The sequence below is a fragment of the Poeciliopsis prolifica genome, unplaced genomic scaffold, assembly GCF_027474105.1.
Source record: "Poeciliopsis prolifica strain line A6 unplaced genomic scaffold, Auburn_PproV2 SCAFFOLD064, whole genome shotgun sequence".
In the NCBI taxonomy this organism is placed as follows: domain Eukaryota; kingdom Metazoa; phylum Chordata; class Actinopteri; order Cyprinodontiformes; family Poeciliidae; genus Poeciliopsis; species Poeciliopsis prolifica.
In genome coordinates this window covers 1,064,294-1,091,038 of record NW_026562439.1, presented here as the reverse complement: position 1 = coordinate 1,091,038, position 26,745 = coordinate 1,064,294, and the positions used below count along the sequence as shown (strand labels likewise).

Sequence of the window (26,745 nt, the reverse complement as noted above, 5' to 3'; positions counted from 1 at the left end):
CCTCCCTTAGTCTTTTCAGGTACTTTGTCATGGCTCACTGTTCTGTGGCCTTTTTATGGTTTCCATCCGCCCGAGGCTTCCCAAGGTATTCATAGCTGTCGTCAACATCAGCAATCTTGCCTCATGTATAAATAGATGTAATACACACACACACACACACACACACACGTATATGTGTTGGTGGGTTTGTGTGCCAGTTCGCTGAAAAGATGCTCATGAAATCAAACCTAGAGAGAAGAAAAGGTCTCCTCTGCAGGGCCTGTTGAATAGTAATAGATGTGAGTTAACATGGCTTAGTGCTACAGTAGCTAATGTAGCATTGCCAAGGGGGACAGGGTCTCTCGCAAAACAGGGGTTGTGTTGCTTACTGCTGGTTCTAGTGTTAGTTCTGCCAAAGGGGACAAGGGCCCGGCTAAATCAACTGTAGCATAACATTAGTGCCAGTTCTTAACGGCGCCTTTAGCAGCCCAGGGGACTCGGTAGAGCAGCTGCATCAGAGCTCACCTCCAACCATCCTGCAGGGTATCAGTCCCCTGCCAGCGTGGCAGTCAGATGAAAGCGGCTCCGAGTCATTCCTGTCCCTTTCGGGGTCAGAGGGGTTCAGCTCTTCTGCTGCAGCCTTGGTCGTGTTTGAGGTTTAAACAGGAGAAGAATAAATGATGAAATTCAATAATAACAGAATACCTGGAAACCAAAGCGAGGCTGGCTGGTAATGTTTAAATGGCTCTTATGCATGAGTACAAAACAAACAGCGGAAACAAACTCTGTCCTCCTAGTGAAAAATGTCTCTTAAAAAGAGTTAAAACTGACTTTAGCTGCCACATCTGAACAATCTATCAATCAATCAGGTTTATTTGTATATCACATTTCAGCAACAAGGCAGTTCGAAGTGCTTTTCATCATAAAATTACTAAATAAAGTAACAAAAAATTTAACTACAGTAAAAAATTGTTTAAAAGTGACTGATCAAATTAATATATAAAAATTACATAATCAGATGGACTAAAATATAAAGTTAAAGTGGAAATTTGGGTATTTTAAAACCCAAAATGACAATAATTCATTTAAGTAACAAAAATGACAAAATCAAGCAAAAGAAAATGTTTTCAAATCAGTTTCTTTCAATAGGAAACTTATGAAAGTTTAGCAAAAACTACAGGCGTGTGTCTCATGAATTTTCGGTTTAAACATGTTTGTTTTTCTTTTGGTGGGTAGAAAATGCAGACATTTAACTCAAGTAAGAGTAGAAATAAATCATAATGAAAGAATACAGCGTAATAAAGATACTGAAGTAAATGTAACTAATTTCTGCCCATCTCTGCGGACAGGATCCTGTATCTGAAACAACAGCTGTAGGAGCTCATATATTAAACAAAAAGGACGTTAAAAAGACTCAAGATGACTGTAAGAAGAGTTGAATTTCTTTGATATCGTTTTTTTTGGCGTAAATTCACATGTGAAGTTTATCTAGATCATGTTTACCTGTTTGTGTTGTTTACACGTATTCCCTTGCTGGGACTTTTAATGATCCCGTCTCCCACTTTCCTGTCCCTCTGAGCCTCGTGTTGTGGCTCTGTCTCTATTTTAGTGGGTTTGTTTGCATAGTTAGTGGCTCTAAGTGCAATTAGCTGATTAGGAAACGTGTGCAGCCGACAGAGAGTGCGTCCTCCCTGGAGGACGGCAGCGAAGCGCGATGTCTCAGCAGTTACTTCGGGTGTTGACGCTCTCTGAGGAGCAGCGCCGCGTTTCCTTGTGCGAACTCCCTGCTGCACAAATGCATGCTACTTCCTGGCACAAAAGGCCTCCTGTTTCCTGATGCTGTTACTTTCAATAAAGACTGTCTGTGAGGGTCTAAACCCAGGTCTCACTCCACAGGCACATCGGAAATGAACCAAGTTTCTGATCGCTCAGCTGTACGTTGCTTTGTTCCACGAGAAGATCATGATCCATAATGATCCAGGCAAAGACATCTCAAAGGTTTTGTTACGTTTTCACTGTAGAGTAAAATTTTTACTGCTGTGGATCCAACAGAAAATACAGTTTTTTTTTTGTTGAGTCCAACAGAACTGTGTTGAATCTTATGTTTTCCAAATTTTTACCAAATATTTTTGTTCTAGTTTCTAAGTTTCTATTGCAAACATGTTGGTGCACTTGAAGTAGGACAAAACTAACTTATAAATAAACTTTCAGCAAAATATTGAGTCTATAGTTCCTTAATATTGCTGAAAAGGTGCTAGTTCCAATGGGAAAACATTTTTACGATGTTATGGAACTAAAACTTCTTCAGGAATTATTTACTTACACAACGACCACATCAGGTTGTCTTTAAGTCAGTTTTATCTTATTTCAAGTGTATTAAGTTATTTGCACTAGAAATTTGGAGAGATTTTTGCGTTTTTTGCAGTCGCTACTGTCAAGGTTTCAGTTGAAAACGGGGCGATCGGGACTCATAAACATTTTAATGCTTTTATTCCAACCATGCAGACACACAGGACGCGTCTTCATGTTTAATTCCTCGCTTCATGCATGATTCAGAGGACATCAGTTGTCCTCCCGTCTCCCCACTATTGACACCAACCAGTGATTCACATAACAAACAATCCTCTAAGCGTTCCCAGTGTTCCCAGTCATGCCTGCAGGCGCTTCTGTTAAAGAACGATAGTCTTCCAGGGAAGACGCCCGTCCTCAGGTCCGGGAAGGAAAGCCAACAGGCTTTCTGCATGTTTCTGCAGTTAAAGGGTTGATTTTTACCTTTCGGTCCATCTGAGGGAAAGTCTCATTTTCATTTTGGGTCGTATCAAAATCATAAATGTTCCCAGAATTGTGGCAGAATTTATTAATAAAACCCGTTAACAGTTCAAATATGAATAAATAGCTGTCTGCATTTGAAAAGGACTCCTTAAATTTATTTTTTTGCAATCAGAATCAGATTTTTGTGGTGCTAATTTAGAAATATTTACACGTAATTTGGCTTTATTTGTGCTTGTGTATGACAATAAATGTGAGTTTCTGTTCCACGTGATATTGATCACAAACTGCGGCTCAACATGGTGAGGCTGACGCATCTCTGCAGTAGAAGTAAGAAATGCTGCCACCTGCAGGTTGGAGGTCACCACTTAAATCTGTTGGGTTTTTTGTTAGTGTTTTTTTGGGGGGCGATTTGTACTAATCTCACTAGTTACTATAAAATTATGTGTGGGTCTCTTGTGAATTTCCGCAAATGCAGAATTACAGAAAACTGGGGCAACTGATTGATGCGATTTTGCAGTAAGCCGATAATTTATTCAATTTGACAAAATACTATTTAAGCACACAACTGAAAGCTGCAGAAACAAAAAGTCTTACTCAGAATTTTTGGTCTAGTTTCTAGTGCAAATATCTTAGTACATTCAAATGAGACAAAATTAACTTAAACGTAACTTTTCTACCAAAATGGAAACTTGTTTTAAGTAAGTAATTCCTTATAAATAAAAAAGTTAAATAATCTCATAGTCAATCTGGTAATTCTTTTATTAATATGAAAGGGGCAGGACTGTATGTTTTCCAAGCATATGGGGCCATTTAATATAATCAAGTAAATATGTTAACTTCAATTGTTATAAAAATGTTATTTACATCAGATGTAACTTAAAATGAATTTGACTTTGTAATTTAACACCTTGGAATTAGGCCTCTGTCGCTTTAAGGAACTCCTGCTGTGTTTGAAACAACAAGCCGCCTCTACCAACTGTTAGACTGCGTTTTTACCAGCGTTGCACTGAAAAGCAGTTTTTATGATGAGCTCAGCAGACGCACGTCCACGAGGTGTTTGCTAATTGCTGCTTGCTAGTCTGAAGGAGTCGAATGGGGGAGCAACATGTGAGGCGTAACGTGTGGAAGCTGCAGCTCTGAGGAGGAGTTGCGCCTCAACGAGGTTCACCCAGGCGTTTGTTGCCACGGAGATACAGCTCAATGGTTGCCATGGAGATTAAAGGATTTCTCAAACAGAGCCCAGGTAAAACTGCAGGTACGATTTCCATGAGGGAGTAACAATACAGCAGGTTTGTAAAGCTCAAAGAACAGGTTTTCACACAATACTGCTGCTTTAAGAAATGGTTTACTTGAAACTAGCGCCTACCTCTTGCTGAAGATAATCATCTGTACGATAGATTAGGTGAGGTAATAAAAGTGTAAGATCTTTGCACTAGAAACTAGATCAAAAATACTTTTTAGGATTTTGTTTTTTGCAGTGAAGAAGCTGGATTGAGTTTGACGCATCGTCGCCTGTAGGTAGGTGTAAGCATCTGCCTCCAGGTTCCCTTCTTTCCCTCCGAGTTTTTGTGTGAAACTGGAAATGAAGGATGAATAACGACTGATTGCATGTTCAGGAACACATACTGCCATAAATCAGACACAGACGCTGTGAAAGGCTGTGAAGTCTGACACGAACTCTGGATCCATGTGGTTCCTCTGGTTCCACCAAACAGCAAACAGGACGTCTGAAAAGTTTTTTTTTTAAAGTGTTGCATTGATGTGTTTTCCTGCTTTTCCTCCTCTAACCTTTTTCTCTCCCCTGCAGATCCCCTCTGCCGGCCAGCTAATGGAGGCTGTGCGCGTGAAGATGAAGGAGAGGAAAGTGCTGACAGAAGAGCTGGCCGCGCTCGCAGCACCAGTCAGCGAAAAACCCTGACTCCCCGGGCTGAGGCCGGGAAAACTGTCATCCTCTCCTCTTTCGCCCCCTCCACCAGCCTCTTCTCCCGACTTTCCCGCCCGGTTCCTGCTCTGCGCTGGCCGGCCCGAGCCACACGGAGCCGCGGCAGCAGGACCAATATTTGTGGAAAAAAAGAAGAAGAAGGAAAGCTGTCGACTCACTCCGGGCCTCCGACTCGCACCCCGACTTTAGTAAATGAGCCTTCGACATCTGTGTTAGCGCTCAGCGCGCTCCGGCTGTCAGGCGGGGCCCCTCGGAGCCAAACTAATTTACGGTGCAGTCCTGAACTCGGAGGGGGGGACATGGCAGACGCTTACGCTGATCTTTAACTTACACCTTTATGAACCTTCTGCTTCCTTTCCCTTTATTTCATCCGACTGCTGAAGGCCTGGAGCTGCTGGAGCCAAAAGGACATTTTGAAACTCAGATCTGTTGGTAACCTTGGCAAAGTCAAGCAAAATGCCTTACACTGCAAAAACCAAATCTAACCACATATTTCAGTCTAATTCTAAGTATCTTAGTACACTTAAAATAACACCAAACTTACAAGAAAGTTTTAAGTCAATAATTACTTAATATTGATGAAAAAGTTCCATTGGGAGATAATCTGCCAGTGGAACTAATATTAAGTAATTATTGACATTAATCAGGATCCTGTATGTTATAAAAATACGCTTTGTGTTTTTGCAGTGTAAAATTAATCATTTTTGTTCCAGAGCCATTAACTCACGTTGGAAATGTCTGAATAATTCAACAAAAAAGTCTCTGGAAATGAGGTTATCATCGTAATAAAGCGGCAAGCCGTTTTCTGCTGAATTTTTATTGTTCCAATATTCAACGATGTCTTAATTGAGAAATGAGCCCACAGGATCACAGATCCTCCACCCTGCTAACAATGGATGCAAGCTGCTTTTTCATGTTTGTTTTTTGATTGTTTCACACATCAGTTACGTCTGACTGAGCATCAGGGCCATGCTGAGAAAATAAACAGTGAAATTACAAGAATAAAGATGAGTTAATGCCTTTTAGTTTCCATTTTATTGTTTCTATTTCTCATCCGGTGACCTGGAGTGCTTTGAAAGGCATTGTCAAATAAATGTATTATTATATTACAATATGAGAATAAAGTCAGTTTTATCATAACACTTATGACTTTATTCTCAAAATATTACAACTTTATTCTTGTTATGTCATCACTTTGTTTTTGTAATTTTTTCATTGTTCTGATAATTTTATCAGATTTTTAGTATGGCCCTAATTTTCAGTCATAGCTTTTAGTCTCTTCTGATCTATTTCCAACTTCAACATACTTATTTCTGTAGTTTTATTTTGTGATGGTGGACAGGAACGGTTTTACGTTTCCAGTTGTTTTGACCTCAAGACTCCAGTTTGTGCATCATTTGTCTTTATTATCTCATCTTCCTCACTGCCTCTGGTGGACAGGTAAATATTAATATAGATAAACATTTTATGTTTATTCCTGTAGGAAACATTTAGAATACAAACATCTTAATATGCGACTTTTTTCATTGATTCGGTTTTATTATTTCATTAAAATTAAACGGTTTTTCATGCTTTTTATGCATTTTTACCAAATGTGTAAAGTCAAATATTTCTGCATTTCTAACGTCTTAAGAAGGCGTAAATACATTTTGATGTATTTTTGAAGGATATGTTCAGATGGTTTTATTCTGAAATGATGTTTTTCTGAGCGTGTTTTGTTGTTTCCAGCCGGTTGGAGTCGCTGGTGACCCCTGGTGACCCCTGGTGACCCCTCTGCAGGCCTCCTGACAAGCGCCCCCTGCTGGTGACGTCATTCACACATACAGAGCAGGGCTTTGTTAAAGGGAGCCGCTTCAAATCTCTTTTATCTGCTCCTGTTTCCCTACCTTATTATTATTCCTTTTGAATATTAAATCCCGACACCGCTCTCTTCTGTCCTTGAGTTGCTTTCCTCCTTTTCCTTTCTTCCACTTTCTCACCGTCTTTTTTTTTTATTTGTTTAAAATCCTGTGTTCAGGAATTAAAAAGAAATAATTCCACTTTTTAATCCCACCCCCACTTCTCTTCCCAAATATATGCTAATGATGTCGTTTTCCTTTATCTTTTTATAATAAAGGATTAGGCCAGGACTGTCTTCAGCTGCAACTCGGGGACCAATTTAGCCGGGATACAGAAGACACGAACCCCGGCGGTTAATTACCATTCATTAACATAGTTTGCATCTTTCCTCCAATACCCAGGAGCCGACTATTGTCAATATTTGTCCCATGAAAGAAACTCTTCAGCCTGTTTTCCAGTCCTGTCCTCCAGCGTATCGCGCTCTGATGACAAACATTAATAAGTTGGAGCGATCCGATCTCCGTCTGCGCCGCCGCTCGCTTCCTTTCGGTGTAAAATGCGACGTCGACACATTTCGCCATCCGGCCTTGGCTGTTACGCTCCTGCTTTTCTGTGACACATTCAAACGCGCCCCCTCGGCTGATGCTCCCCTGGGTTTAATTAACCTGGCCTCGCCTCCGACGCTCCCACAGTGAAGACGTTAAAACGCCCTTCGACCCGCCCACAACACACACGCACACACACGCACGCACACACATGCAGCAGGCGACATACAGGATTCATCTCTTTTTCTGCGTAAGAGTGGGATGTCATCTTCTTCTTTCCTTCTCCTCGTCTTCCTCCTTTCTTTCCTTGCATCGCTCTCGTTAAGGCAGATTTTCTGTGGGAACCACTTTGATCAGCAGCTCCAGATGCAAAGTTTCCCCTTTAATTCATTCCAACACAATCAGTCATTTCATCCCCCTCCGTTTTGTCAGGTTTGTGGTCAGGTTTTTATCATGGTGTTGTTTTTTTCTTTTTTCTGGATGACGACAGTCTTCAGTTTGGTGCTTTAGTCTCAGTTTTTTTTTTTTCATTTGTTATTTTATTTATTTTGAATATTTAAAATGTCTTCCTGTTTCAGTGTTAAATGTTCATTGGAACTTATCTTTCAGAATGTGTTCCTGAATTACATTAGTTGAAAACAATATTATCGTTTATTGTATTAATGTCTGAGAGAATTTATCAGCAGTTTGTTTTGACAGACCCACCAATGCGCTGCTTGCTTTGTTTTACAGGGGCAGTATAAAGTCAAATCAACTTCTTTTTTAACTTTATGTTATAATGTTATTCCCTCATCAGAAACAAACCTGGAGTCTCGTTTGGATTATTTTACACGTGTTTGAGGAATCCTTAAATCTCCATGGCATCAGCTAAACAAAACGCCTGGTTGGTTCTAGCTCCGCCTCCTGTGTGCAACTCCTCCCATAAGATGCAGGTTCCAAGCAAACGAGCTTCTACCTCACAGAACAGTCCTCCCACTCAGCTCCTTCAAACTAGCCGGCAACTATTAGCAAACACCTGCTGAAACTGCTGAGCTACGTCTCAGAGCAACGCTGATAAAATCATGTTAAAGGGTTGATAGCGGAGCCATGTTGAGATGACTTCCTGAAGGTGGAGTTTTAGAAAGAGCGGGAGCTTTTAAAGAGACAGAGGCCCAATTTCAAGATGTTTTTGAAAATATACAGCATTTTTACAACAACTGTAATTGACATTGTTAATTGTGACACGATGTGCCTGGAAAATACAAAATGCTGCCCCTAAAAACTACAGGCAGTTTTTTGGCCCTAAAAAGTCGCATCAACTTTCAGGAAAAAAAAATACAACAGTGGCAGAAATGTCTGTCTTTCCTGATGAACTTTATGCTCACAAACAACAACAATTGTTTAATAATTCTGTAAAAAGTTTGTTCCCGACAGTTTTTGTGTGTGTGAGGAGGAATCGGTGCTCATGTTTACGTCCATGATCAAAAGAAAACTGAGGCCACACCACCTTTAGACATTTCTCCATTAACATGAAGGATTTCTAAACAATCTGTCAGCCATGCAATCCCCTCCTGCTTCAGAGTTTGTGACTCAGAGAAGTCTGTTTTAACAACACTGGAACTGCAGCCTGGGATTGATTTATTTGTGTTTCTCTGGCTCTAAAATCTGACTGTGATCCATCGTTTTCACGGGGATTCCTGCAGGGGAATGTTCCAGATGCGATCCCTTTGTCTGGTTGGAGTGCGTGCCACTTGGGTGGGACGCAAAGAGAACAACCTAAGATTTGTTTTTCTGCTCCTTGAGAGCAGAGAGTCGCTGCAGGTTTCAGCAGCCAGATGTGGAGCGGATGGAAGCAGCCGCTGGGGGGATTCCCCTCTCTTCCCTGACACAGTTTCACTCTCCAGCTTCTGCTGCCAATACATCGGTGGGCTTTGATTTTTCCAGGCACAGACACTTGGCACTGCCTTAAACAACAAGGTGCTTGTGACAAACAGCCAAATGTGTTTTTGACGAATCTATAATGCAGGATGTTTACTGTTTTCATTGCCTGTCCTCTGAGAGGCGGCTCAGTAACAAAAGACAGAAGCTGTTTCTCTGCGGATGACGGAAATCTCTCTGTTTTCCATCCTAGCAATATTTATTACCTGACCGGTGGATGCATCTATTTATTATGTTCTTTAATATTAGATCAGATGGCACCTCAGAAAGAAAAAAAGGAATTTGACTCTTCAGATGCGCATATGCTGTGTACACAACCTCATTGATCTTCACTTGAACACGTCCCTCATCCTCTCTGCGCTGCTCCAGACATGAAACGGCAGTAGATTATAGGTGGATGCGGCCCGCCGTGGGAAGCTGGGGAGCAGATAAAAAGGCCGGCCTCTCCTGGGAACCCAGCGCTGTTTTGATGTTGTGTGATAAAGTAGAGGCACAGAGCAAAGAACAGGGGAATCTAACAGTATCGCTATACGTCAGGTTTTTCTGCTCATGAAGTGTCCAAAGTTTGTCCAAAGCCACACTGGGAGGAAAAAGGGATAAAATGAGAATTACAGGATTTCTAAAGCATCTTTCAGTGCGACTTCCTCTGTCGTCGCATAGATTATCTCCGATGTTTGTTCACAAAAATTATGTGCAGTAATTAGTTACATTTACTAGAGACATTTTTTCTTGAAACTACTTTTAGGAATATTTTTACTGTGCTGCACGTTTTACTTTTACTTCAGCAATTTTCCTATGAAGTATTTCTACTCTGGAGTGAAATTTCTGTATTCTCTACCTACTGAATAAAAAACCTGTTTTGTTAAAGTTTTAACAAAACCGGGTCCAAAACCGGGTCTAAAGCCGGGTCCAAAGCCGGGTCCAAAGCCGGGTCCAAAGCCGGGTCCAAAACCGGGTCCAAAGCCGGGTCCACTGCTGCTAGTCGGTTAGATTTTGGAGAAATAGTTGACTAGCCTCCATGAACACTAGAAAAATAGTAATGTGATAAAATTTAAAGCAACCACAACAAATGGCATGAGAGGCTCCAGACACTGTTGGGCAGAACAAACCGATACTAATGGACCTGCTCTTCCATTCTTAAAGTCCGATCGGCTGCAGGTACAGAAGCTGCTGCGCCTTGAGGAGAAGCAGCTCGTCTGACACCTGTGGTTTAGGAGACTGCTGCATGTTTCTTCTGCACGGCCCATCAAATCAAGAGTTACTGAACATTTACAACAATATTATTGACAAAAGACAAGCTCCTATCGTTCTGAAAAGTTACTTCTGATTAACAAAACTGAGTTGGTTTTGTCTTGTTTCAGGTGTATTGAAGGTATTTGCAGTAGAAACCAGACCAAATTCTTTTTCAGTGTGTAATTTGTCTAAGCATTCAGATCGAACCTGCTGGGTTTTCTGTTGTACCGTTTAACAAATAAAGCGTTTAAGCCGTATCAGTCTTCATTTGTCCTGTCTGCTCCATCGCAGGCAGCCATCCATTGTTTTCTGCTTCACTCCGTATAATTCCTCCTCAGTCTGGGGGCCGAGGCCCTCAAAGCACCTCTCCACCTTGACTAACTTTTCCAAGCGCTCATTAGCAGACTGGCTGAAGTTTGCAGGCTATGAAGCGGGCTGGCAGATTACCCCCCATACAGTAGCACACCTCAGGTAATCACGCTAATGAATTCAAGATTCCTTCCTCCATTTCCCCCACTTACCTTCTCCCTTTCTTCCAGCGTGGCAGGGCGAGGAGCTCCAAGTGCCAAACAACCGGAGTGTTTGTTTGCATAACATTAGAGCTGCATGCTCGCACACTCTGGCAGGGGCCCCGGCTGCAGAACCGACTGGAGGCTTCAGCGAACGCAGGTGGAGCAGGCCGGGCATCACTGGGACCAATTAGAGCAGAGCACAGGTATATTAGCATGTTTGAGTGGAGTGGGGATCCACGGACCTTACCAAACACACAGACACGTTATCACAGCCGGGTGTGTGCTGGCCAGGCGTCTCTGGTGCCACAGCAAGCCGATGACAAATGACCCCGTTTCCTGCCGGGTCAGGACTTTTTTTTTCCTATCAGATTCTGCAAATATTACAGAAACATATAAACACTCAGAAATGAATGGAAATAAGAGAATAGTTGTGTTGCTAGGTAATCTTCCTAGAAAACATTAAAACTTCACAATCTTCAAGCAAATGGTTCAGAATGTAATTACTGACATTCAGGTCAGAAATACTTTATTGATCCCAAAGATTAAAGACGAGCTTTGAAAAAACACAAACCAAGTAAATTTGGTCGAGTTTCTACAGAAACTAACTTTAAGTGACTTTTCAGCAAGATGTGGGATCTTGTTTTAAGTCAATAATACCTTAATATTGATGAAAAAGTATTTGTTCCACTGGCAGATAATTTCATAACAAGACATTTTTCCCATGTTGCAATTGAAACAGTCTGCCGGGTGAAGCTAGCACTTTTAAAAATCAATATTAAGGAATTATTGACTTGAACAGGCTCATATTTCTTGCTGAAAAGTCACCAGGCAAGATTTTGTGTTTTTACTGTTTATGCATAATCGAACAGAAGCTGCGGTCAAATAATCGCTCATTCATTTGGCTCAGACACGAAGAGGAAAAATGACCCCAGCAGCGAATAATCTTGGGCAAAACCTGCAGGATTAACCCTTTATGAGCTGGTATAGATTTACTGGAGCAGGTAAAAACCTTATTAAAACTTTATTAAACTTTATTTTATTTAGAAAACAAGACAAATAACTTTTTGTTGTTCTATGTTTTCATCCTGCAAATATGTTTTTAAAGTTTATCTAAATTCTGTCCCAGATTTTATTAAAATAATTGAAAAGAAAAACCACAAATGTGCCTAAAGGTCAGAAGTTTGATTATGTACTAAATATCAAATGTAAAATTCATTTATTGTTCGGTTTTCTGCAGAAGAAGAAAACATCGGTTTGAGTTTCGAATCCTTTCGATAATTATTCCTCTGAAATGGTCAAATAAACGGCTGGAAATGAATCCAGAGTTGGCAGAAAAACATTTGAGGAACTTTTGATAAAACAAACTTTTAGAAAGTCAGGAAGGAAAGTTCATTTCAGAAAACTAACTCTGGCTTTCAGCGCAGAGCTGCTTTAGTTTGAATTGATCAAAAACGCTCGTCTGTCAGATGTCTGAAACAGGAAATGTGGGGAATAAAAGGCAGACCTCCCAATCACCACTTCATCTGTCAAACATGAGCTCAGCGTTTCCACTGGAGGAACCGGCACAAAGTCATCTATTGATTATTTTATCGCCGACAGAAGAGATGTGCAGAAACATTCTGTCTGTTCTGAATCCTCCAAATTTATCAAAACTCCATGGATGACAGCTTTTGTTCAGCTGGAAGAGCGATCCTCCAGCGACTCCGTCAGGCATCAGCGCACTGCAACCCAAAAGGTCACGGCTGGAGTGGCAGCAGGACGGGCCCGGACCGGCGCCGCCGGCCGTGTTGAAAGGCTTCAGAACCGCCTGAAGGTGCTGCTTCGGCTCTGAGTTATGAGGCAACGTCACGATTTGTTGCTGGGAAGCCCAGAAGGTTGTCGGGCTCAATGTTTAACACGGAACACGGCGTTGTGCACCCGATCAGAACCGACCTTCAAATCAGACAAAAATGGTGTCAAATGTTTGTACAGCTATGATGTTAAAGAGGGAGGATTATGTAAACTTAACTTTTTTGAGCTTTAAATCATGTTTTAATGTTATTTCCTCATCAGTGCTGCTTTGATTATTTCATGCATGTTTGAGAAATCCTTTAACCTCCATTCAGCTGAGCAAAACACCTGGTGGATTTAGATATCGATGACGTCATGAAGGTGGAGCTTCAGAAGGAGCAGGAGCTTCTTAAAGACACGGTGGCCCAATTCCAAGTCAAATTTCTTTTAACTCATATTTTTTATATGAGGCATTTTGTACCTGGAAAACACATCATGCTGCCCTTTAAAGGTATAAATAAATGTCCCAGAGATCTTTAAAGATCAACCTGCCCCAGTGTATTTACAAACTCAAACAAACTTACTGTCCATCAACTGTGCAACAAAAAATTACCAATATAATCACAGCATAATTAATTTATATCAGTTTTGCTGAAATTTATATAAAAACTGTTTCCAAGCAGACTTCAGTGTGAAGCTTACTGAAATAATTTAATAGATGAAACATTTTGTTCATCCAGTTCAAACAAAAGAAATTAATTCTTCAAACTAAAAATAAGTGCAATTATTTGGTTTGAATTACAATATTAAGTTATTCACGATTGAATTGGAATTCAGGAAAAAAAAGTTTAGAAAATTTGTTTAATCAACTTTATAAACTTTAATTTCTGAGTTAAAACCAAAACTATTTTAGTTTTTACTTGCATTTTCAAAGTTTAATCATCTTCAGATGTTTTGCAGTGCAGCAACAGGAAGCTCCAGTTTTATGCTGTTTTTACCTGACCAGGTAAAATTGACTCAACAGATTGGAAACACTTTTATTTGCACATTAAAGTTTAAGATCCTTTTGTCTGATTTCTCCTGAAATAAACTGGCCCAACTAAACTTTCACTTGAATTTTAATTTTTATTGTTTCTGGAGGTTTGGTTTCCAGTTTGTACTGACCGGTTTTTGTGTGCAACATCGTATTTCACCACTAGATGGAGCCAAAGCATCAGAAGTCGCTGCTCAGACTGGACCGACAGGAGACGACGGAAACCAGACCTTCAAAATAAAACCAATCATTTTGAAGCTTTTAAAACAAACTTTTTTCTTTTCTGTTCCTGTCTAGACAAGCTCCACAATTCCTTCAGACACTAAAATTTATGTTAATAAAACGTAATAATTTGATCATCATTTTTAATTTTGTGAAGCAAAATTTTTAAATATTTTTTTGCATTTAGTTTGTTTCTTCTCAACTTAATTTAAACAGAAATTAGTCTAATTATTAACATTTATTTGTTGTAAATTGTATTTTGATAAAACTAGATTTCTATATAAGATTCAAATTGTAAACTGAAAAATGTTATGTTAAAAAATATAATGAAAATATTGTTTAAATAAACATCTTTTATATTTCTAAATAAACTTAAGAATTTTCAAAATTGCATTGAGGTGGTTTTGTGTCTCATTGTATGTTTTACACTGAGGTAATAATACAACCCCATTTACTGTGCTTTCTTTAATTTTTTATTTATTTATTTTTTTCTGTTTTTCTAGAAAACATTTTCCCTGATGGAGAAACTAAAGAGGCAGTATCTTACCAAATGACTACTTAACATTTCTGTAAACACAATTTCCTCCAAATCATCTTTTCTATAACCTCCATATTGTTTCTTTTTTCATACTAAATGTTTTGAACTTTTTGTTATAGAGCTGCATATGGAAGGTCTCCACTAGATGGCGCCACCGTCATCTGGTGGAACCTTCTGAGAAAAGCAGTTGCAGAAAAAAACATTTGACTTTTTTCTTTTTATTTGTAAAACACCTTTTTAAATAAAACAGGTAAAATGCAGCTCGGGCTTTTATTTTGTAATGAATCTTCCTGTCTTTTGAGTTAAATGTGACTTTTTTTCTGTTGATATAATAATTACTCATTTACGTGTCAAACTGAAGGCCTGTGGGCCAAATCCAGGCCGCCAGATGTTTATATGCGGCCATCTAGACTCTAAAACCTTCAAGATTACAGTTGTGTTTTAAAGACTTTATCATTCAAATCATCAGTTTAGTCTGTAAGATACCAGATTACATGAAGTCAAAATAAAAATATTTATTTAAAACATGTGAAATGTCAGAAAAATGTTAATAATTATTTACATATATTTAGTATATTTAGTACACATATATCATAAAAGCCAAAACCTCTACATCCACGTTGAAATGGAATAGGAAGAAGATGAAACTTGTTTAATCCAAATATACATTACACGTATTTTCACTTCTAATTTTTACTCGTCATTTTCTATACCAACCAGCTGTATGACAGTAAGATAGTCAGACAGGGTGAAAATATATTTAATATTTCATTTCAAGAGAATAGAGAGAATACAGAAAACATTTTATTGTGACCGTATGAGACAGACTGTGAAAAATATTGTTTTCTTCAAGCGCAAACTAAAAACAACCAATCAGAACCAGGAGGTGGATCTTAATGCTGTCAATCAATCATGTGTGGTGCTGCTCATCCCCAGCTCTCTGCTACGCTGCAGCTAGCGTAGCCTGTTGTGAAAGCTCAGGCTAGGAGGTGGCTTTGTTCTCCTCCATTAGCAAATTGAGGAGTGAATACATGAGAATGATTGACAGCACTAAGACCCTCCTCCTGGTTGTTTTTGCATTTCTTCAGACACAATAGCGGCTCATGGAGAAGATTGATGTTTTTACAGATTATCTGTCTCATTGTCACAACATAGAGACAGTTTTAATAAATATGTAAAGGTTTATAAAAGTTAAATACTGCAGCTTTAATATATTTCCATGCAGCTTCTTTGGCTTTTCTGTCAGTGGTTTTCTGATGAACAGAATAAATTTAAATATCTTTTGCACGAAGCTGCAGCAAAGTTTTCTGTTTCCTCCTGCAGCGGACTGTCGCTGTCCAAGGTGCTGCAGCTGAGGCTTCACCAGTCGTCATCATCTGGAGGCTCCCAGCGGCCTCCCAGTACAACCAGCTGGTGTTTCCCTGCCTCATGCTGGTCATTACAGTCCTCACTCCCAGTCAGGAGTTCTGGTGCCGCTCGGTTCCGACCCTGCTGCCGCTTTAAAGCGAGCATGCTCCGACGTCAGCTCCGTCTCCAGACATGTGGCTTCAGCGTCCAATGGGCTGATCGGGGCTTTACTCAGCCTCTCCCACACAGGAGATCCCTGAGGAGAAGACCAGCGTAGACCGGGGTTCGCCACGACTCACGCAGCCCTCACGCAACCCGCCAGATCCGGTTCGGAGCCAGCAGATTCCCGTCCTCAGAGCCGATTCCCGACCAGAACCACCGCGTTGCAGTCATGTCTGTGGCGGGACTGAAGAAGCAATTCCACAAAGCCACTCAGGTAAGAGGACAAGACGTCCTGTGCTGCGCCGCGGGGCCATCAGTGCGGTGCGGGATATGCGGGATCAATCCGCTGCAGCATTGCGCCAAAAACAGTCATTCATTCGCTGATTCCGCTGCTGGTTCGAGGACATTCCGCTGGTCGTGATCCCGGTTCGGTGCGTCAGGCGGTGCTTTCAGGGACGTCGGTTCCTCCCGGTACCCTTCAGATGACATTCCGCCCAGAAGAACCTCCGGAGCTGCGGCTCCTGGCAGCGGCGGGAAGATGTTCCCTGCGGCCAACCACAGCGGGAACTCCCGGAATGTTACGCAATCAAAAAGTGCGGAAATCCGCTGCTGCGCCCCTGCAGATGCGCGACGTGACCTCTGCGCCCTCTAAACGCGCAGCATCCTCATGATTCCGCTGTTATCAGATGAAGAGGAGGATTCCTCCAGCTGCACTGCTCACAACCATCTCTAGCTGCCATAGATCTACACTAGATCTGCAGTCTTTTTTTTTTTTTTTTTTGGATGATTTTTTTTTACTCAGATTAAGATGTCAAATCAAAAAAAAAAAACCATAATTTGGTAGTAATTTGTTAGCCTGGCCGCTGCTTTCTTATGCAATTCTGCTCCATTCTAATCTCCTTTCTCTGCTCCATCTGGGATTTCTCCCTTTCACTTGGATTATAGCCAGAAGAATCTTAACTGGACCAATCAGCAAGCAGAAGATGTTGTGAAAGATGCTGCTGGTTTTTGTAGGCTGCCTGCAGCTTTAGCATTGGCAGTGAAGGAAGTGAAAAAAGCCATTCAGTCTGTGTTGGTTAGCATTAGCATTAGCATCTTGGTTGTCTAGGCTCTTCTCTCTATGCAGTGAAGGATTGTTGTTAGCAGTGCAGGAGATTTCTGGTAAGCTTCATACGGCTAAACATTAGCAATTGGCAAACAGCTGAAAATACGAAGCAACAGAGCTGATTTGATTTTATGCAACATTGTTTTACGTCTTGACTGTTATTCTTTGTCTTGTTTTTATTCAGCACTTTGGGCAGAAAGATGTGAAGTTCTACAAAAATTTGCTCCAAAGCTTCTCACATTGATTTTCCTTTAAAGTTTAGACTATAACGTTGAAGTGGAGCTGGACGCGATGGTGGCCTGCATGTTTTATACGTTTCCCACGTCCAACCGGTCTGAATCAAATGAATTGTTCATTAGCAGAACCTGAGCTGGGAAAGTAATTCAGCTGCTGGATTCAGCTCAGGTGGAAACAACTCACTGAAGTAAATCAGGCCAAACTTTTCAGTTAGAATCACCAAAATTATTTCTAAATGTCTGACAGTTAGCAGGAACATTTTTTAGAGATTTTATTCCTTTCATATTCAGAAGTTTGCACACATTTGTTCAGTATTAGAGATAATTGTGTTTAAACTTTTTGCTCTTGCTAAGTTTTCTAGGATTTAGAAAAAAGCAACTTCCTGCTTCACAAAGCTGAATGAAAATGGAGCAGTGTTAGATTTTAGCGGTTGTCGGTTTTTCTTTTGTCTCCGGAAAAAGACTACAGACTCACATGTTTATGTTTAGGTTGCATTTACCCAGAATTCCTTGCACTTTCAGCTGTTTCCTGCATTTGGAAAAGTCGCTTCAAACCTGGACTGATTGTGCTGCACTGACTGCAGAATATTTAAAAACGGTTTTTGATTTGTGAAGCTCCTATTTGCATTATTTGTTGTTATATACTTTTTTAGTTTTCTGTTTTCACTTATTTTTAACATCTTCACTGTGATCTGGTTCACATTTTTTTAAAGTGCTAATATGGCCCTTAATTTAAGTTTCACAAATCAAAGGGTTGGTTTGCAGCTGGAGAGGTTGCAATGTTATGTACATGGAAAAAAAAGCCCTACTGAAGTTTCACAAATCAAATAAAGTTTTTGCGAGTCACACATTTGGTTTTAAATATTCTGCAACCTGTGCAGAATAATCTAGTCCAGATTAGATGCGTAATCATAGCAAAAAATGACCGGCGTTGCACTTTAGTCATTTCCTGGTTGGAGTGAACCCTGATGTGGTTCGATGTCAAAACAGGAAGTGGACTACAGCAAAGGGAATTCTGGGTAAATGCAACCAAAACAAACGCGTTTGTGTGAGAAATGGCTCTTCAATCTTTTACCAAAGACGGAACAGAAAAATCCTCCAGCCACTAAAATTCAGCATTGCTCCATTTTCCATTTTGTAAAGCAGGAAGTTGTGCTCAGTGTCTTCTTCAGAGGTTTTCATGTCATTTCCTTCAGTGGTTTGTGGTGCAGCGCCCCCACAGGTGAGGAGGGGAACAGGTTTTTCAAAGCGTTTGGTTGGTTCAACTGAGTGCAGTGAAAAAACAAACCGCAATAGCTGGAAATGTAACAAATATGGCAACTTGGTCCAAAATCAAATAGAGTTTATCGAATGTAAAAACACACCAAGATTTTTAGGCGGACCAGACATCACAACCCATTAGAGAGTAACTTTTACAGTTGTTTTGGCTGCATTTACCCAGAATGCCCTGCACTGTGGTCCACTTCCTGCTTTTAGATCAGTCTCCAGACCACTTGGCGTTCAGATGAGCATTGGAACTGCTCCAGAGTTCACTTCAATAAAACCGACCCAGGTTTGTCGGCAGAGCAGATTCATTGTTTTGGTCTGCATCAGAGTTTGATGGTCCAAAACGTCCCCAAACGAACCGGACGTTTTAGACAAACGGACTGGACTTCAATTAAAGCGGACTAAACTGGGCCCGTGTGAATTCAGCATAAATTAAGGCAGTTTGACGTCTTGGAAGGAAAATGGAGCAAAACTAAAGCGATTTAAGACTTTTGCACAGCTGACCAGCATCTCTGCCCTCCTATAGCAGATCTTAGTGACAGTGGCAGATCTCTGCTTGCGGCTGTGATCCGTTTCTGGGGCTGCTGATTCTCTGCGGGGCGGTTCTGATTCGGTCCTGGTGAGTCAGAGCGGCGCTGACGGTCGGCTTCGGGCCGACACGAGCCAAACGCCTCCCGGTTGAGTCACACACACTCCTCCGCTTCAGCACGTTTACAAATGGCCGTCTGCTCCATCCCGGCTGAGCGGCTCAACCTGAACCTGGAGATCTCGCCACTGATCAACGCGTCTGCAGGTCTTTCTCTCCTGAGGCTTCAGGAAGAAAACGGCTCCAGACTGAAGCTGTGAAACATTTCTCAGAAGGTTTTGTTGTGCTGAAGCCTGAAATAAGGAGCAGAAATAAATCCAAACATTTGCAAGTAATTTCTCACTTTGAACAAAGAGCTGGTTGTGGAAACCGGAGGAGGCGTCGGATAGCAGCACAGATTGTGTTAATGGTCGCCTGTCGGCCCTGCAGATGTTTCTCTGCAGCTTCATGTCTGCTTCTGTCTGGGAGATTTAGTGCATTCAGAGAGCAGCGATGTGCGTTTTCTTTTTGGTTTCTCCTGCAATCTGCTCCTCAAACGTTACCAACCCCCATTCATTACACACACACACACACACACACACACACACACACACACACGCACACACACACACACGACAGAATGCTCTCCTCAGGCTGCCAATCCAAGGACACATTCAGCTGCAGCTTCTTCTTCTTGAAAATATTTTCCAGGAAACAGAATCCAACATGGCGGAATCAGGATTCTGATCCTCCAAATGGATTTCTGCTGGAAACTTTACTGAGCAGCACAAACATGCAGGAGAAATAAGGTTTTAGACGCTTTAGTCATTTTCTCATCATAAGAAGATGATGAGAAAATTAAAAGATAAAAAAATTACAACTTTATTTCGAGAATAGAGTTGTAGTTTTGCGATACGAAAACATGTTAAGGCCAAAGGAAAACCTGGAGTAAATTTCTGCCAAATGACTCAAATTTTGAGTTTCAATAGTGAAACATTTTCAACTTTTCAAACTCATAAATTTCACATTCTTCAACCATCATAAAGCTTTATTCACCTTTCCAGTGTGGATTGTAGACGCTCACGTTAGCATTAGCATCTGTGCTGCTGCTACTTGTTTAGCATTCAGATGCTATTTTATTAAAAATGAAATAAAATTACAATAGAATTTTTAGAGTTGATGAAATTGATCAATCATGCTTAGCTAATTAAATTCCCGGTTCTGTTTAAATCCTCCTCCCAGTCTTGTGTGATTCTGTTTTGAGCATCATTCTTGGCAGCAAGTGGACTCCATATGGCCGCATGTTTTCCTCTTCATTACCGACCGTTGTCTTTCAGAGATTAAATGATTGCGCCAGACTCATTGATTTGGTGATTTACTGCTAATTCAAAACAAATCTCTCCTCATTTTCTCAATCTTGTGATCTGGTTTCACCGCAGAAACACAAAACCTTAGTCTAGCTTATGGTGCAAATATCTTTGTTCAGCAGAAATAAGAAATGTAAACTTACAAGTAACTAAGCAAGATGTAAGATCCTGTTTTAAGTAATTCATTCCTTAATATTGATGAAAAAGTTCTAGTTCCATTGACAGATAAATTCACATTAAACAGGACATGTTTCTCATGTCAAAGTGAAATAATCTGCCAGAGGAGCTAGCAGATTATTAATTAATTGATTATTAGCTAATATATCTTGCTAGAAGGTTATCTATAAGTTATTTTCGTCTTATTCAGCTGTATTATTTTTACTAGAGCAGAAGTATTTGGTGAGATTTGGAGTTTTTGCAGAGAATAGAGTGTTTTTGTAGCCGTTTCTTTATGTGACCCGCGGAACCAAACGAGCCGTCTGGACCCGGCTGCTACCTGTAGGAGTGTGATTGGCTGCTGGGACACACACCTGTCTGCAGACATGAGGCACATCTTTATTTCTGTGAAGAGCTCCTGCTGCAGTGATCTTATGTTTTCCACTGAGCCGAGGTTTGACACAAGCTTTCCCACGATGTGCACTGAATACTAACATCAGCAGCTTTTTAATTCCTTCAGAAGCTCCTTTAAAAGCAAATCAGCTAAAGTCTCCTTAAATATTTAAATCTTGATTTATTGGTCCTGTTTTCTCATTGATTTGTGGGAAAAGCGGTTTCTATTGGACATGTTGGTCTAAATGTGGATGGGTGTGTGTCCACGCGACCCCCGGGGCGGCGGCGGCGTCCCTGGATGTGGCCGCGGCCTGCGGGGCGGCAGATTGCGAGTGTGTGACTCATCCAGGCTGGATCGTTGCTGGGGCCACTGCAGTGCAGAGTGGAACGCATCCAGCTGGGAGATAACAGATGGGCGGGAAGGACCAAGAGCGGCGCTACGAGCCGAGAAGTGAGATAAGGAGAAGATGAGAAGCAGGCAGGAGCAGGTAGGAAGGATTTAAAGAGCGAGAGGATCAGAGGATCTCCAGGGATTTACGCTCCTGCACAACCTTCCAGAAATCTCTCTCTGCTGCTGGAGAGTAAAATCAGAACACTTTTAATTCATGAGTTCTCTAGCTCATGAATTATTGCATCATTCCTAAAACATGACTCAAAATGTTGCAATCAAGAAAAACAGCAGAAATTCAGAGTTTTATTAAGTGTTTTTATCCAGTTTCTAGTGCAAATATCTACAAAACTAACCAACAAGTAACTTCTGCAACATATGAGGGCTTGTTTTCAGGCAACAATTCCTTAATATTGATGGAAAAAGTGCTAGTTAAAAGTGGAACTACTAATCTTTCATCAATATTAAGGAATTATTGACATAAAGATGCAGAATGTAACTTTTACAAAAACATGTTTTTAAAACTCATCATACTTTTTGTCAGATAATCTATGGAAATAAATCCTTCTTGAACTGCCATCTGAAGAAATGCTTCGCTTCTGTCAAAGCAACAGCCAGGAGAAGGGTCTCAGCGCTGTCAATCACCCTAATGTAGTCGCTGCTAAATGTGCTATTGGCAGTGAAACAACTTACCATTATAGAAAAAACGTTTATCCGCCGTCATCGGTGGCTTTGCTAACTAGCCTTAGCACTGGTTGTTTGTTTCTGACTAGTGTATTTCTGGAGGAGGTACTGGGAGCACTGGGAGAAGGCAGAGGAGATTAATCTATTCACAGATTCTGTCATAATGACAACTAACAAAAACATATAAATACAAACGTTGTGTACTGCAGCTTCCTATTCATCACTGAAAAGTTACTCATAAGTTAGTTTTGTCTTATTTCAAAAGCTTTCAGGTATTTTCAGAAGAAACTAGAACAAAAATTCTTGATTTTATGTTTTTGCTGTGAACTTTTTCCATTTTAGTTGTGCAGCTCAGACTCATCCATCAGGTCATTTTTCTTAAAAACATATTTCCATCCCATCACTGAGAAGGTCAGAAAAATGATCAAACTGGGAACTTGGAAGCATTTAAACTATGGGCTCCAGTTTGAGCCCCAGTTTTACAGATTTTACAGATTCTTAAACACCAAATCAAAGAAGTGAATGCTGTTTTCTGCAAACTGTAGCAGTCAGGGCGAGTCTAACTGCAGCACTGCAGTAAAACTACACTGGATGGGGTCCAGCAGAAGAGCTGCAGGCCTGAACTCCCCTTTACTCAGTCAGGAAAGAACCAGTTTGGAAACGGCTGTCGATGTAGATACCTCTGGATTCTGGTTGGTAAAGAGCCGGTTGTGCTTCCTGTTACAGAGACATTTTAAGGACAGACATTCTGTAAGGAGGTCATGTAGGTTTATCGTTATGGTGGCAACGTCTGGGTGTAAGGCACGGCGGTGGCAGTATCAGCATATGTAGATCGTTTTTAACAGCCTTTCAGCTGCTGTCATTAGCTCAACATCTTTTATGAGAATTCATGAGAGGTTTATGGATGATACTTTTTCACCAAAAGACTAAAAGTGATGCTGGATGGAAATTAGCATTTCTATTCGTGGGAATATCCAGTGGTAAGCATCACTAAATAAAATCAAAAGTTAGCTGTGCTAATTATAAGTTCTGCTAATGCCAACGCGCTAAAGCAATATAATACTTAGCACTTTAGCATCAACTTCTACTAACTTCAACCATGTGTCACAAGGAGAACATGAAGATGCTCTCAAAACATCAAATTCATATTTTTTAATCTTTTCCAGACATTTTTATTAAAAAGAGAGAGAGAGAGAACTTTTTTTTTCTGGAGAAATTAATTTAGGAGAAGCTAAAAGATCGATCTCACGCCTGAGGCTGAAACTGTCGCGTTCAAACAAAGCAGCAGGGAGCAACTGATTGGCCAGGATGAGGAATGAAGCGTCTCTGAGCTTCAGACTCTCAAAAAGCTTAATTTGCTTCTGTGGATCCAGGCTCAGTTGGTGGGAGAGAGGATTTAATCAAGTCTAAGTTGCTTCTGTGAAAGAAAAGTCTAAAACCATTGTGTCAAAGTCTGGCTGTCTGGAAGCAAATGTTAAAGATTAAGGGGTGAATACTCAGCAGATAACGCTGTAATTTTTGTGAAACCAAGTTGAACACGGGGTTTTATTTTTGCAGGATCCGTTTCAAAGAGGTTTTCTGGTGCATCAAGTTTTCCGTGTTTTTCTGGGGGCTTAAAGACAGACGGAGCCTGAATTGGTCCTATTATTAGCTCCTCCTGTGGTTTGATGCTGTCGGCATGTTTTGAGTGAGAGCAGCGAAGGAGTAAATTCATTTAATGTCGCGTTCAGAGGACGAATGTTTAACCAGTGTCATATTTAAAGATCCGTCTTAGCGAACGATCTGGGGAGGTTTCTGTTTGGTTTGACCACAAAAAAACAAAAAGAAGAAGAAGAAGCTGCTCTTTATTTTCTGCAGGTTTTCCTCTCTGTTAGCATCAGTATTCAGGCCGAGGTTGATGTTTTATTCACTGCTTATATATTTCACATTCTGAGCATCAACCACTGCAGGAGGGATGAGCGATGACTCAATGCTGGGGAAACCATCAGCTGCAGGAGGTCGGCCATGACACGTGTAATTAATCGTTTGCTAACAATAGACGATTATTTAGAAGCTAAGTGGCTTTGCTGTTAGCGTTTTGCATGAAGACATGATTTACTGGTGATGTGCTGCGAGTTTTGCTGAAGGTCATTTTTCCTTTTATTCCACAGAAATGGTGAAAACAACAATAAGAGTAAATGAGACCACAGTAATCTCTCTCGGTCCTGCATTTCTACCTCAGGGACGTTCAGGTCGTTTTTATCTTTCGCTTCATCTGAAAACCAGAATCCGGCTGTAAAATCTCCTCATTCAGATTCACACCTACTGCCGGCTTTTGTTTCTGCCTGTGATGAAGCGTAATTGCATATTTTGTGAATTCAGAAGCTCTAAAACCTGAGAGAGACAGAGAGGTGTTATTTGGTAAACCAAACAAACGCTTTTAATCACATATCAGCAACTATACTTTACAGGAAAGTCGATTTTTTCCTCCATCATCTCTAAACTGGATCTTCTAACCCAGTGATGTCTAAACCTTTAGTATCAGGAGCCAAAATGAGCAAAAATATTGTGAATTCTTGGCTCCTTATCTGCACAACAATATACTAAACTAATCATAATTTTAAGTAAGAATAGACATTAAGTCTGGTGCTAAAGGCTTCCCTTGTTTTCATATTTATCACTTTGTATTAAAACTCAAATGTTTGTGTGAAACATTCAGTCTGTGTAGGAGGGAATAAACGAGGAGAAAAGTTGGATTGGACGTGAGAGGAGGAGGAACTGGAGGAAAGGGCAGAGAGGAAGAGGAGGCGCCATGTGTTCAGTCTGTAGTTTGGTTCATGTTGGGACAGTTTGGAGGGCAGATTGAGCAGATTCATGTGATGTGAGCAGACATGTTGTGTGTTTGGCTGTCTGATCCGCCCCTCGGTGAGCCCAATCGCCCTCGGACGCCGTCCTCCGACCGGCTGCAGAGGCAAAACGGCTCGGCGGGGATTATAGTCCGATTAATCCCGGCGCAGTGACTTTGCATCATATCGGAGCCGAGCGTGAGTCAGAACCGGAGCGATGCAGCTGTAATCTGGAAAACGTGCTGCATGTGCAGGACGAGGCGGACAGATGCGCCATGTGACGCAGTCGGAGATGCGAGGCTTTAGTCTGACTTTTATTTTTAGTTCCACTCATCTGGGAGTTTTGTCTCATCAGAGCTGGTAAAGGGCCCAAAACACTGACTCACGTAAAAGTGAAAAATAGCTGTCAGAAAAAATAACTCAAGTTAAAGTAAGAAGTACAGCATAGCAGAAATACTCCTAAGAGTATTTTTAATTTTTCAAAAAGTTACTCCAGTAAATGTAAGTAGTCGCTGCGCGGCTGTGATGTGCAGCGCTGGTATGTCACTCGATGGATGCACCATGTGTGAGTCGCTGTTTAATCTCGGTGCAGCTGCACGTTAGTCACCTTCATGACTTGTAATCTGCGCCTCGGGCTGGATGGGGAGCAGATATTTTTATAACACTCAGACTTAACATGACAAGTCAGACACCAGGAATACAAGGCCACTAGAAACCAACCAATAAGACTTTTTATCACCATGTTGGTCAGTTGGTCCAAGATACAAATTTCTTTTTACTATATATGCATTTCTGGATTATGCCAGATTAGAAATTATTTCAGGGTAGTGAACCTTTAAAGGGGAAACAAATATCTGGTATTTCTGGAGTTTCCAGTTTGTGAGACAATTGAATCTTGATTGATCCTGAACATCCTGACTGGTTTCATTTCATCTGATGGGTCACTTTGGGTTTTCTTTCAGATCTTAAAGGCAGTAAGTTCATGTTTTATGGTGTCTATGCGTATCAACCACTGCAAATCCCAGCCTCATTGCCTAGCACATTTGGTCAGCTGGTTTTACAATGGCTGCTGGAGAAGACAAATGTTTTGCTCCCATCCAGAAACCACATTGCTGAATTCTTGTTGGTTGTTCAGGAGGCTCCACTTCTGCTTTTCAAACAGTTGTGTAACTGCACATCTGTTTGCAGTCATTTTTCAGGTGTGAATGTAAACGCTGAGTTGGGGGAGCTGAGCCAGCAGCAGTTTATGTGGCTTTAAAGTGACAGAGCCCTAAAACAACTCATTCTGAAAGGAGCTCAAAATGAACTAAAACTTCATTATTTAAGAATAATTCTGTGCAAAACGCTCAAGAACAAGTTCAAGGCTATACTAAACTATTCAAAGAATTGTAGTTGGTCACTGTTAAGAAAACCTTTTCTACTCTTGATGTTGAAATACTTTTAGAAATGGCACTAGAAGACCTTTGTAACTTTTCCTAAATCTTCCTCAGGTCGTTATGTTGTCCTGGATCCAAACTGATCCAATAAATTCAGTCAAATGAAAATGTAGTTAGTGAAAGAGAAACTGCCTGCTGCAGCAAATCATAAGCACTAATGAGAAGTTTGGGAAGCTGACCGGCTTTGTTGATATGAAGCTGAATGACTTTCTAGGAACCAGTTAAAAATTAAGCCTGTTTAACTTTTAACAATGAAAAGAAAGAAATCTACAATAAATGTTACGTTTCGCCAAATTGTTCCACGGTGGAAACAACAGATCAAATAAAGCTTTAAAAAACTAAAAGTATTGACTTTGCAGCTGCTGCTGATGGACAGGCAGAAAAACAACAGATGAAAATAAAACTGTGTGTAAAAAATATCAAATAATACAACAATCATAACGATTCTTATTACATCGGTTTTAAAGCATGATGTTCCCTTTCATTCTTTTAGGCTGTTATTTCCCCGTTTAT

General features: G+C 40.7%; 2 protein-coding genes and 1 long non-coding RNA gene across 8 annotated transcripts in view; 2 read left to right on the top strand and 1 right to left on the bottom strand.

Moving 5' to 3' along the window:
• cntln (centlein, centrosomal protein) overlaps positions 1–5,496 on the top strand; it is a 100,991-nt gene extending 95,495 nt beyond the window's left edge. The window contains exon 26 of one of the 2 annotated variants that reach the window (XM_055019925.1): positions 4,559–5,496. In XM_055019925.1, the coding sequence (XP_054875900.1) occupies positions 4,559–4,669 (111 nt within the window). In that variant the 3' untranslated portion in view covers positions 4,670–5,496. Of the gene's footprint in view, positions 1–1,875; positions 1,936–4,558 lie in introns of those variants that run through there. The other variant, XM_055019926.1, reaches the window with a different exon arrangement.
• A 10,389-nt stretch (positions 5,497–15,885) lies between these two features.
• sh3gl2a (SH3 domain containing GRB2 like 2a, endophilin A1) overlaps positions 15,886–26,745 on the top strand; it is a 34,433-nt gene continuing 23,573 nt past the window's right edge. For all 5 annotated transcript variants that reach the window (XR_008604693.1, XM_055019882.1, XM_055019881.1 and 2 more), the window contains exon 1: positions 15,886–16,085. Coding sequence is in view for 4 of the 5 variants with exons in the window: in XM_055019882.1 (XP_054875857.1) it covers positions 16,041–16,085 (45 nt within the window). In the remaining variant the exon portion in view is untranslated. The remainder of the gene's footprint in view (positions 16,086–26,745) is intronic.
• The window catches only part of LOC129351091 (uncharacterized), a 59,459-nt gene continuing 51,983 nt past the window's right edge, over positions 19,270–26,745 (bottom strand). Inside the window, exon 4 of the long non-coding RNA XR_008604695.1 lies at positions 19,270–19,297. This is a non-coding gene — a long non-coding RNA (uncharacterized LOC129351091). The remainder of the gene's footprint in view (positions 19,298–26,745) is intronic.